General features: G+C 41.8%; 1 protein-coding gene across 1 annotated transcript in view; it reads right to left on the reverse strand.

Moving 5' to 3' along the window:
* LCP2 (lymphocyte cytosolic protein 2) overlaps positions 1–12,351 on the reverse strand; it is a 143,871-nt gene that overhangs the window by 122,430 nt on the left and 9,090 nt on the right. The window contains exon 3 of the mRNA XM_056516522.1: positions 3,252–3,298. Coding sequence (XP_056372497.1) covers positions 3,252–3,298 — 47 coding nt within the window. The remainder of the gene's footprint in view (positions 1–3,251; positions 3,299–12,351) is intronic.

A 12,351-nucleotide genomic window follows, 5' to 3' on the forward strand; every position in this document is an offset into this window, starting at 1 on the left:
GTAGAGTCAGGGACAGATGGGGCGGGGGGGGGATTAGGGACAGTTTAGTTCATTATAGGTACTCTTTAAAATCCCTCATAGCATAGCATTTATGAGCCTCCCATAGGTTACCCATTGAGATCTCTACAGTATCGTTCTTATCAAAGAATTCTACCAATTGATTTTTTAAATCATTATACACCAGCTTATCTTTCAATAGTGACATATTTAACCTCCAGTTCCATTGTCTGGGGGCTAGTAGCGGGACTTTAATCTCTATTTTAATTAGTGTGGTGACCCACGGGTGTATGTCGGGACCATGGATGTAGCGGTTTGAGTGGTGGGATCAGATGGTATTAACCCTGGGGGCAAGATGTTGTTAACCCCTAGTGTTCGTGATGCCAGTGTGGTTTTAGGGTTCCGGAACACCACACGCCCGGTTTCTCCGCTACACCAGTTGCTAGTAGTGAAATGAGAGTCCACAACCAGTTATGGTCAAACAGAGGCTTTACAAAATATAAAACAGATGGAATTATCTTCACAGCTAAGGCCAAATTTCCCATAGAGGTGGCCAGGACCCAGAAGGACCTCGCAGCTTGCTGGACCAATATACTTGTAATTAACTTGACTTGAGATTGGACTTGACTTTACTGTATGCAGGACTTGACTAGTTCCAGTGACAGCAGACATAGACTTGAGACTTACTGGAATGACTGTAGCTTTTGGGATCTCTGGTGGTTGCTGTGCTCAGTAAGGTAGCATAAGAGCTAAGAGAAGAGAGTGAATTGTAATGGCCGCCCCTATATATAGTGGGGGGCTGGACTAAAGCCCATTGGTCAAGCTGCGGGTCATAGGTTAAGCTGGTGATCTCTGGGAGAACATGTAACAACGAATCATATGACTGACTTACACAGGTCCTTTAGACCTCCCACAGGTCCTTTGTACTACCTATACATTAGGAGACTGTCTAGGCATTAAAGCAATATACACAACATTCTGGAAACAACAGGGGCAGACCTTGCAGGGGAGCCCCCAGGTCTGAAAAGACAATGCTGTCAATCATTGACACCTGAAGCAATTCCACATCTCTCTGCTTTACGAAAGAATTGTCTATTCTAGAAAAAGAGTCATGAGCTGCTGAATAAAATTAAAAATCTTTCTCTCTTGGATGAAGAATGCGCCAGGCGTCCAGCAGTTGACAGCCATGTAGCTCCTTTTTGCATCTCCTGATAGCCGCAGAACTCATATGAGAAAACCCCTTTAACGTACCCCATTGGGGGTCCAGGACCAAATAAAAATCATCCCCCACTATTAAAATTCCTTCTGTAAATGTTTCTAGTTTTTCTATAATTTATTTAGAGGCAACAGTATACTTTGTTTTGTGTTTGGTAAGTACACAGAGGCTAGTGTGAATTGTTGTGATGCAATTTAACGAAAACGTTGCACCCAAATTCATTAATCTGACTATCCACCCACTCCCACGGTAAATCCTGTATGATCAAAATGCTGTTCCCCTTTGCTCTGGCAATCGGTGTGAAGCTATGATAGACTCTAGGGAAGTGTCGATTAGTTAAACAAATTTATGTTGCTGCATATAATGTGTCTCTTGTAAAAAAAATATGTCAAGCTTTTCTCTTTTCAACAATTTCCCCAAAATAGATCTTTTACCAGCATTGTGCAATCCCTTAACATTCAAGGACCCCAATCTTAAAGGGGTATTCCAGGGAAAAAAACTTTTTTTTTTTTTTTATATATCAACTGGCTCCAGAAAGTTAAACAGATGTGTAAATTACTTCTATTAAAAAATCTTAATCCTTTCAGAACTTATGAGCTTCTGAAGTAAAGGTTGTTCTTTTCTGTCTAAGTGCTCTCTGATGACACCTGTCTCGGGAAACGCCCAGTTTAGAAGCAAATACCCATAGCAAACCTCTTCTAAACTGGGCATTTCCCGAGACAGGTGTCATCAGAGAGGATTTAGACAGAAAAGAACAACCTTAACTTCAGAAGCTCATAGGTACTGAAAGGATTAAGATTTTTTAATAGAAGTAACTTACAAATCTGTTTAACTTTCTGGAGCCAGTTGATATATATATAAAAAAGTTTTTTTTCCTGGATAACCCCTTTAACTCTATCCTTTTTAGAAGCCATCTTTCTTTATAGAGGGACCTCCAGAAAGAGACAGGAAGGTGAAGAAGAAGAGAGAGGGGGGGGGGGGGGGACCCAAGGCAGTATTTTGGTCAGTATTTGGTACCGACACAGAAAAAAAGCAATAATATAAAGACTTGCTGGGGAGATTTATCAAGACCTGTTGAGAGGAAAAGTTGCTGAGTTGCCCATAACAACCAATCAGATTGCTTCTTTTTGGAAAGGCCTCTAAAAAATGAAAGAAGCTTAAATCTGATTGGTTGCTATGGGCAACTCAGCAACTTTTCCCCTGGAAAGGTTTTGATAAATCTACTCCTGCATATTTATCTGTGTTTTGGGCCCACTCCTGGTTCTGGATAAAAACAGGGGTCATATCCTGGGAAAGAAGTTTGGGAACTTACCCAACATTTCCACTCAAGGGCTGGACTTGCAGACTCCTGCTCATGTAAACAGGAACACTGCCATGAAAAAAGTGCAGGAACTCAGTTCCCATGTGTTCCTGTAGGACTTGAACCCATGGCTAAAACACTGACCAAATGAGGACCAAATACTTACCAAAATACTATGTGTAAACCCAGCATAAGGGCTTGATGCATTCTCTGATACAAAATTCTGTCAAGTCCCAGTTCTAAGAATAACCAACTTAAGGGGGTAGTCCAGTGCTGAAAAACTTATCCCCTATTTTAAGGATAGGTGATAAGTTTCAGATTGTGGGGGTCCGACCACTGGGGCCCCCTGCGATCTCCTGTACGGGGCCCCGGTTCGCTAGCCAGATAGCGGGTGTCGGCCTACACGCCCCCTCAATTCATCGCTATGGCAGAGCCGGAGATTGTCGAAGGCAGTGCGACGGCTCTGCCATGGAGTTATATTGAGGGTGTGTGTCAGCCGCCGCTTCGTGCGGTGGTCAACATGCCCCCTTCCCACTGGCTGCCGGGGGCCCATACAGGAGATCGCGGGAGGCCCCAGCGGTCGGACCCCCCGCAATCTGAACCTTAGCCCCTATCCTTAGGATAGGGATACGTTTTTCAGCACTGGATATCTCCTTTAAAGAAAACATAACATACATAAATGTGGTTTTATGTCTCCATAGTAATTATTAATAAATATAAGTAGTGTTGTATACTTACGGTACTCTTGTTTTGGGGAATTTCTGCATGTCATTTTCAGACATTTCCTGTAAATGAATCAATAAATAAATATTCCAATTTGTTTTTCATATAAAGAATACAGCTTTCAGACTGGCAACAATACAGTGGGGTAAATACAGATGTAAAGAGATTTTAGGTGTGGATTATTATTTAAAGGGCACAAAAGAAGCATTATTAAGCTGTAAGGGACAAAAAGAGAGAATTATTATACTGTAAGTAGCATAAATTAGGTATTATTATACATTAAAGGGGGAATTATTACTTTGTAGGGAGCATTATTACAGTGTGAGGCATTAAAGAGATGTATGAGGCCTACAATAGGCGCTGAGAAGATCACTTTTTAAAGGGGTTATCCCCGTCTGTCTCCAGGTTGGATGTGGTTCTGTAGCTCAGTTCCATTGAAGTAAATGGAGCAAAGTTTTAATACCACACCCAACCTAGTGACAGACAGGGAGCAGTTTTTGAAACAAATAAGTTTATAATAACTGTTTTTTGATTCCTGGATAACCCCTTTAAGTGTGTGCAGTGTGTATTACTCTATAAGGTGAGACTATTAGGCTACAGCTATACTGTTACCGTGACCATGTCAACAGCTGTGTAGCCAAATATTGCCATGTTACTCACTGAATCATACTGCATCTCAGCTAATGAACATGAATGGGGTCACAATGCGATCTGGGTCACGATGCGATTTGCGGTTTGCAACACAACCCCGTTCACTAAGATTAGCTAAGATGCAGTGTGATTCAGAGACTGTTACATGGCAATATTTAACTGTGTGACAAATAAGCCAATTTTATACTCCTTAAAGGGGTGGAATTTTTTTTTTGAACTGGTGCAATAAAGTTAAACAGATTTGTAAATTACTTCTATTTACAAATCTTAATCCTTCCATTACTTATCAGCTGCTGTATACTAGAGAGGAAGTTCTTTTCTTTTAGAATTTCTTTTCTGTCTGACCACATTGCTCTCTGCTGACAGCTCTGTCCATGTCAAACCTATCCTGCCCCGGGAAAGTTTCTGACATGGACAGAGGTATCAGCAAAGAGAACTTTGGTAACATTAAATTCTACATAAATTGGGTATCTTTGTGACCATATGGACCTATAGAATAAAGATAAGGTGTCATTTTTACCGAAAAGTGCACTGTATAGAAATTTAAGCCCTAAAAATTTACTAAATTGTGTTTTTTCTTATTTTATTTTATTTTCTATTTCACCCCACAAATATATATATATATATATATATATATATATATATATATGTATATATATATATATATATATATATATATATATTTATTTTTTTTATTTTTTTTGCAGCAGCAGATTTTGTTATTAAATGATCAATGTCATTACAAAGTACAATTGGTGAAGCAAAAAACAAGCCCTTATATGGATCTGTAGGTGCAAAATTGATTCAAACTGATTCAAAAGCCGTGATCCAATGCCGTCTCTTGCAGGCAGGAGATTGACACATATACAAAGGGCTTAGCTCCTGAGCCCTTCTATATTTAAGAACTGATGAGTGTCGTACAATGGCATGTCAACATTTCTGAACAGGTTAAACATGGTTCTGGACCTTACATCTCCTGAGAAAAAGTACAAATTAGGCTAGATTCTCACACAGGTTTTTTTCTGGTGTTTTTGGGCCAAGGTCAGAAGAGGATCCATGAGGAAGGAGAAGTATAAGTCCTTCCTTCATATTTCCTATTCCTTTTCCTTAAAGGGGTACTCCACCCTAAGACATCTTATCCCCTAAGATATCTTATCTGCCCCCGTGTGACATCATGCTCCGCCCACTCAATGCAAGCCTATGGGAGGGTGTATGGCAGCTGCCACGCCCCCTCCCATAGGCTTGCATTGAAGGGGCGGAGCAAGTCGTCACAATACTCCGGCCCCGTGATCGTGATTCATCAGACCCGGAGCGATGTTTGCTCCGGAGGCTGATGAAAGCGGAGTGCTGCATGAAAGATTGCGGGGGTCCCCAATGTCAGGATCCCCGAGATCAGGCATCTTATCCCCTATTCTTTGGATAGGGGATAAGATGTCTCAGGGCCGGAGTACTCCTTTAACCCCTTAACGACGCAGGACGTATATTTACGTCCTGCGCCGGCTCCTGCGATATGAAGCGGGATCGCGCCGCGATCCTGCATCATATCGCGTCGGTCCCGGCGCTCATCAACGGCCGGGACCCGCGGCTAATACCACACATTGCCGATCGCGGCGATGTGCGGTATTAACCCTTTAGAAGCGGTGGTCAAAGCTGACCGCCGCTTCTAAAGTGAATCTGAAAGTGACCCGGCTGCTCAGTCGGGCTGTTCGGGACCGCCGCAGTGAAATCGCGGCGTCCCGAACAGCTGATCGGACACCGGGAGGGCCCTTACCTGCCTCCTCGGTGTCCGATCGACGAATGACTGCTACGTGCCTGAGACCCAGGCTGTAGCAGTCAAGCGCCGATAATGCTGATCACAGGCGTGTTAATACACGCCAGTAATCTGTGCAAGAGATCAGTGTGTGCACTTTTTTTTACTTTTTTTTTGCAGTGTTATAGGTCCCATAGGGACCCTGTGGGACCTATAACACTGCAAAAAAAAAAGTAAAAAAAAGTGTTAATAAAGGTCATTTAACCCCTTCCCTAATAAAAGTTTGAATCACCCCCCTTTTCCCATAAAAAAATAAAACAGTGTAAAAAAATAAATATATAAACATATGTGGTATCGCCGCGTGCGTAAATGTCCGAACTATAAAAATATATCATTAACTAAACCGCACGGTCAATGGCGTATGCGCAAAAAAATTCCAAAGTCCATAAAAGCGTATTTTGGTCACTTTTTATACCATTAAAAAAATGAATAAAAAGTGATCAAAAAGTCCGATCAAAACAAAAATCATACCGATAAAAACTTCAGATCACGGCGCAAAAAATGAGTCCTCAAACCGCCTTGTACGTGGAAAAATAAAAAAGTTATAGGGGTCAGAAGATGACATTTTTAAACGTATACATTTTCCTGCATGTAGTTATGATTTTTTCCAGAAGTGCGACAAAATCAAACCTATATAAGTAGGGTATCTTTTTAACCGTATGAACCTACAGAATAATGATAAGGTGTAATTTTTACCGAAATATGCACTGTGTAGAAACTGAAGCCCCCAAAATTTGCAAAATGGCGTTTTTTTTTTCGATTTTGTCGCACAATGATTATTTTTTTCCGTTTCGCCGTGCATTTTTGGGTAAAATGACTAATGTCACTGCAAAGTAGAATTGGCGACGCAAAAAATAAGCCATAATATGGATTTTTAGGTGGAAAATTGAAAGGGTTATGATTTTTAAAAGGTAAGGAGGAAAAAACAAAAGTGCAAAAACGGAAAAACCCTGAGTCCTTAAGGGGTTAAAAACTGCAGTGGCAGGTTAAAAAAAAATATTTCAATTGAAAAGGCAGGCTTATACAGTAGTAAGATTATTTTTGTTTGCCATAGCAACCAATCACAGTTCAGCTTTCACGTCTCATATTGCTCTGGTAAAATGGAACATGAGCTCTGATTGGTTGCTATGGCCAACAAAGAAAACCTTCCTAGAAGGGTTTGTTCACACTGAGAGATTTACTTGCTGAATTTCCATAGTGCATCTGCCCCATAATTATTTTCTGCGTGATTATTTTGCCTGGACTTTGCTGCTGAAATAAAATGTTGTAAATCAGATTGATTAATAGAACTTTGCTCTCAAATTTAGCCGAAAAAATTAACAAATGTTCATTGTTCCAGCAGACTCAGTGATGGAAATTCCGCTGTGTGGACTGAGCACCAAAGACTTTCTGAGAATGATGGAGGTTGTAGTTTAGCAACAGCTGTCAGCTCCTTATTTGGGAACACAATGCTTCATGGGAGCTCTCCCCCCCCCCCCCCCATGGGAGCACCCTAAATGTACAAACCCATTTTGTGTTTTTTTTTTTTTTTTCATGGATTCATGGATGCAGAGGACTACTTCGGAATCGTTGGACTAAATAGATGACCAACATATGTTTTTTTTAAAATAAAATTGTTAACCAGGGATTGTGGGGAAGTTTTTTTTAATTAAAAATAAATTCCTCGTGTGATGGGAAACCTCACACGTGTTTTTTTTAATATGTACTTTTATACACAAAGTACTTATAGACTACGAGAATACATATTTTCAAGTAACAGTAAAGTCCTTATAGGGGTTCTCCACCCCTAGACATCTTACCCCCTATCTAAACAATATGGGATAAGATGTCTGATCGCGGGGGTCCCGCCGCTGGGGACCGCCGCGATCTCGGCTGAGTCACCCTGCTGACATCACTGCACAGAGCAAACTCACTCTGAGTGTAACGACGGGGTCAGAGCAGTGTGAAGGCACGACTCTGCCCCCTCCCATAGACTTGCATTAAGGGGGCGGGTCGTGATATCAGAGGGGGCGGAGACGGGACGTCCCGATGCTCCTGCCCCTGTATCGCCCGTCATTATGCACAGATAGAGTTTGCTCTGTGCAGGGGTGCCGCTGCCGAGATCACAGGGGTCCCCAGCGGCGGGACCCCCACGATCAGACATCTTATCCCTTATCCTTTGGATAGGGGATAAGATGTCTAGGGGCGGAGTACCCCTTTAACAAACACTGACCTGCCATCAGTGAACTTAGAGCACAATACAGGAGTCCCATGGAACAAGTGGCAGCTATTACCACACTGGCTTCCTCCTCCTGTGTGCTGTGAAGCATAAACTACACAGAACAGAACAATGCTGTGAGTGGCAATGAGAGCCCTGGCAGTGTAGGACATAAAAAGGTTATGCAAAGGTTACAGAATAAATAAACTAATAATGATATTAAATCTATAATATCATGCATGCATAGAATATACCCAGGCTGTCTATGTAGTGCTGACAGGCCCCAGATATTGCTTAGAATAGGTCTAAGATATTGCTTAGGCCTTTATGTGTGATCTGTGCCAGGGTACATTCACACGTACATATTTTTGAGTTTTTAGAGTTTCTGCTGCAGATTTTACCACAGCAAATCTGCAGCAGAAAATATGCATGTGTGAGTGTACCCCAGGGTGGATTCATGCACAACAGATACTGTTGCAGAGATTCACTTTTTCTAGCTAGAGAACAAATTCTGACAGAGCTGGACTTTAAGAGGTTTTAGGGAGGAAGTTATTAGAAAATGAGGGTAAAACAAGTCACAAATTTGTGTGCAAAATGAGGTTTGTGCAAAAATGCGCAACTTTTCTTACAACTGAAAACTGGCATGCAAGCTGTGTTTATTTCCCCCAAAAATCTTTATTTTAGTTTTTTTTTTTAGTTGCAAGATAAAAGCAAAGATGTTATTTAAAAATAAAAATCTACCTAAATGTCAGAGACATTTGTGAAAATGGAATTATTTGACCTTTCATGGTGGATTCCCACAGCAGATTTTGATGCAAATTTCTCTCATTTGGGGAGATTCTTCAAAACTTGTGGAGAGGAAATGGTGACCAGTTGCCAATAGCAACCAATCAGATTGCTTTTTTTTATTGCTTCCAGTCAAATACAGGCATACAGTAGTAACAATTAAAAAGGGCACACTATGTTCTTTATACAGGTTGCTTGCTACCAGCCATCCAATAAAACAGTCACCAGAAATGTGTTACTCACCCAAGATAAATGTCCCCTTTTTGAGGCTACCCACATCAGGACTCCAACTCTCATCAGAGGTTTCTCACAGCCTCTCAATAAAGACTTGGTTACACCTTTTGTAAGTCCAGTATTAATCGGCCTCAGCACCTATGCTAACTTCTGCGCCAATCTGAAAATCTGGACTGACCCTGGAAGGAAGATGAAAGGCCCTGCTACCAAATCTGCCTTTCATCATAATTCAGGCCCCATAACAGGACTTTCCAAATTCCCTAGCAAGTTGAAGGGGTACTCCGATGGAATTTTTTTTTTTAAATCAACTGATGCCAGAAAGTTAAACAGATTTGCAAATGACTTCTAGTAAAAAATCTTTACCCTTCCAGTACTTATTAGCAGCTGTATACTACAGAGGAAAATATTTTATTTTTGAATTTATTTTTTGTCTTGTCAACAGTGCTCTCTGCTGACACCTGATGCCCATATCAGGAACTGTCCAGAGCAGGAGAAAATCCCCATAGCAAATCTATGCTGCTCTGGACAGTTCCTGACACGGACGGATATGTCAGCAGAGAGTACTGTGGACAAGACAAAAATAGAAATTAAAAAAGAAAAGAATTTCCTCCTTAGCATACAGCTGCTAATAAGTACTGGAAGTATTAAGATTTTTAAATAGAAGCAATTTACAAATCTGTTTAACTTTCTGGCACCAGTTCATTTAAATAAAAAAAAAGTTTTTCACCAGAGTACCCCTTTAAGCCTTGTGAGTATAAGGGAAAAAAAAAAGGAGAGAATGGTGCACACCTCGTGCAGGTAAACCAAGTTATGATGGTGTGCAAACAAATATGAGGTCGGGCCAGCAGGATGGTCCCTTAACTTAGGGTGTTATGCTCAGAGCATAACACCTACAGTGGCTTTGGAGAAGTAGAAGGTCGCAGCATCCAGGTTCCTCTAGGTTCTTGGTAATGGAGTCCAGTAAATTGAAGTGAAGAAAGGAATGGACAATCCGATCGTGGAAAACCGAAACATCCAAAGGAGCGCAGACCTCTGAAGCCTGGAAAATGGGCTCTCCACTGTGTGCTAGAACAAGCACCGATGTTTAAGACCTAACTGCTCCTCCTTGCCCTCTCCAAGATGGTGGCCAGGTAGCTAGCAACGGAGGTCTGCGCTCCTTTGGACGTTCCGGTTTTCCACGATCGGATTGTCCATTCCTTTCTTCACTTTAAGTCGTGTGAAGGATTTCAACTATTTCCTGGATTCCCCATATCTTTTTTTTTTTCAACCTTATAAACTATGTAATATTCTCAACTGCATCATAAAATTGTGATTGGTCCCTTTTAATCACACCCCAAAGGTGCTCTGTTGAGGTCTAGTTACTGGGAAGGCAACTGGAGTACAGTGAACTCATTGTCATGTCCAAGAAACCAGTTTGAGATAATGTGAACAGAAGATGGGAACACTGTGGTCATAAAGAGATGGACATGGTCAGCAACAACACTCAGGTAATGCTTTATTGGTACTAATGCGCTGAAAGTGTGCCATTAAAGTGTTCCCCACACCACTTTCACCAGCCGGAACCATTGATACAAATCTGGATGGATCCACACTTTTATGGTGTTTACGTCAAATTCTAGCCCTGCTATCTGAATATTGCAGGTGGAATCTAGTCTCATCAAACCAGGCTGCGTTCTTCTAGTCTTTCATTGTCTAGTTTTGGTGAACCTGTACCAATGGTAGCCTCAGTTTCCTGTCCTTAGCTTTTAGGGGTGGCACTTGGTGTGGTCTTTTACTGCTGTAACCCACCTGCTTTAAGTTTCAACTTGTTGTGCATTCACAGATGGTACTCTGCATGTCTTGGTTGTAACGAGTGGTTATTTGATTTCCTATTAACTTTTTATCATCCCGAACCAGTCTGCCCATTCTCTTCTGACTTCTGACATCAAGAAGGCATTTCCATCCACACAAGTGTTGCTCACTGGATATTTTCTCTTTTTCAGGCCATTGTCTTTAAACCCTAGTTTCTAAAATACTCAAACCACCCTGTCTGGAATCAACAACCATAAAACATTCAAAGTCACTTTAATTCCCAGTCTTCCCCATTCTGATGCTTCGTGTGAAATTCACCAAGTTGTCTTGCCCACATCTACATGCCTAGTTGTCTTGCCCACATCTACATGCCTAAATACATTGAGATGCTGCCTTGTGACTATGTAGACTATTAGAAAGGCATTTATAGTAGCATAAATATTTTTCAAGAAAAACATCCACATCCACATAACCAAATGTGTTAATTGAGTCAGACATCACTAGTCACTACATCACATGGCAGTGAGTTCCGCAGTCTCACTGCTCTTACAGTAAAGAATCCTTCTATGTGATGATGATATAACCTTCTTTCCTCTAGACATGGAGGATGCCCCCTTTGTCATGGTTACCGGGCTAGGTATAAAAAGATCACTAGAAAGATCTCTGTACTGTCCGTTCATATATTTGTACATTAGATTAGATTAGATCCTAAGATGTCTTTTCTCCAAACTAAATAACCCCGAGCTTGATATCCTGCCTTGGTCCTGTAATCCTCCCATCAATTATCTTTGTCAGTCTCCTCTGCACCCGCTACAGTTCATATACACAATTACATATACCAAAAGCTTTTCTGGTGGTATTTTATTTTTATATTTACAGGAAATATAAATGCTATTCAAATATTTGCCACAAGGAAGGAAATAAGTGGTTCCTAAAATGTCTTTATATATAGTGTAGAGAATCTATCACAACAGTCAATCGTTTTCATCTTACTCACTATGATATAGTTAATAGATTTTTTTTTAGAGAAGTTCATCTCAAACTTTTTCTAAAGGTACATCACAACCCAGAAAATGTTCCCAGAGGTTGAAGACTTTGGAATTTCCTGGACTTTGCATTATTTGGTCTGATTGTATTACAAATCCCAATTAAAGGGGTATTCCGCCCCTAGACATCTTATCCCCTATCCAAAGGATAGGGGATAAGTTGTCTGATCGCCGCGGTCCCGCTGCTGGGGACCCCCGGGATCGCCGCTGCGGCACCCCCCACTCATTATAGCACAGAGCGAGTTCGCTCTGTGCGTAATGACGGGCGATACGGGGGACGGAGCAGCGTGATGTCATGGCTCCGCCCCTCGTGACATCACGGCCCGTCCCCTTAATGCAAGTCTATGGCAGGGGGCCATGCCCCCTCCCATAGACTTGTATTGAAAGGGGCGGGCCGTGACATCACGAGGGGCAGAGCCGTGACGTAACGATGCTCCGGCCCCTGTACCGCCCATCATTACGTGCAGAGCGAACTCGCTCTGTGCTGTAATGATAGCGTGGTGCCGCAGTGGGGATCCCAGGGCTCCCCAGCAGCGGGACCGCGGCGATCAGACAACTTATCCCCTATCCTTTGGATAGGGGATAAGATGTCTAGGGGCG

The sequence above is a fragment of the Hyla sarda genome, chromosome 4 (genome assembly GCF_029499605.1).
Source record: "Hyla sarda isolate aHylSar1 chromosome 4, aHylSar1.hap1, whole genome shotgun sequence".
Lineage (NCBI taxonomy): Eukaryota > Metazoa > Chordata > Amphibia > Anura > Hylidae > Hyla > Hyla sarda.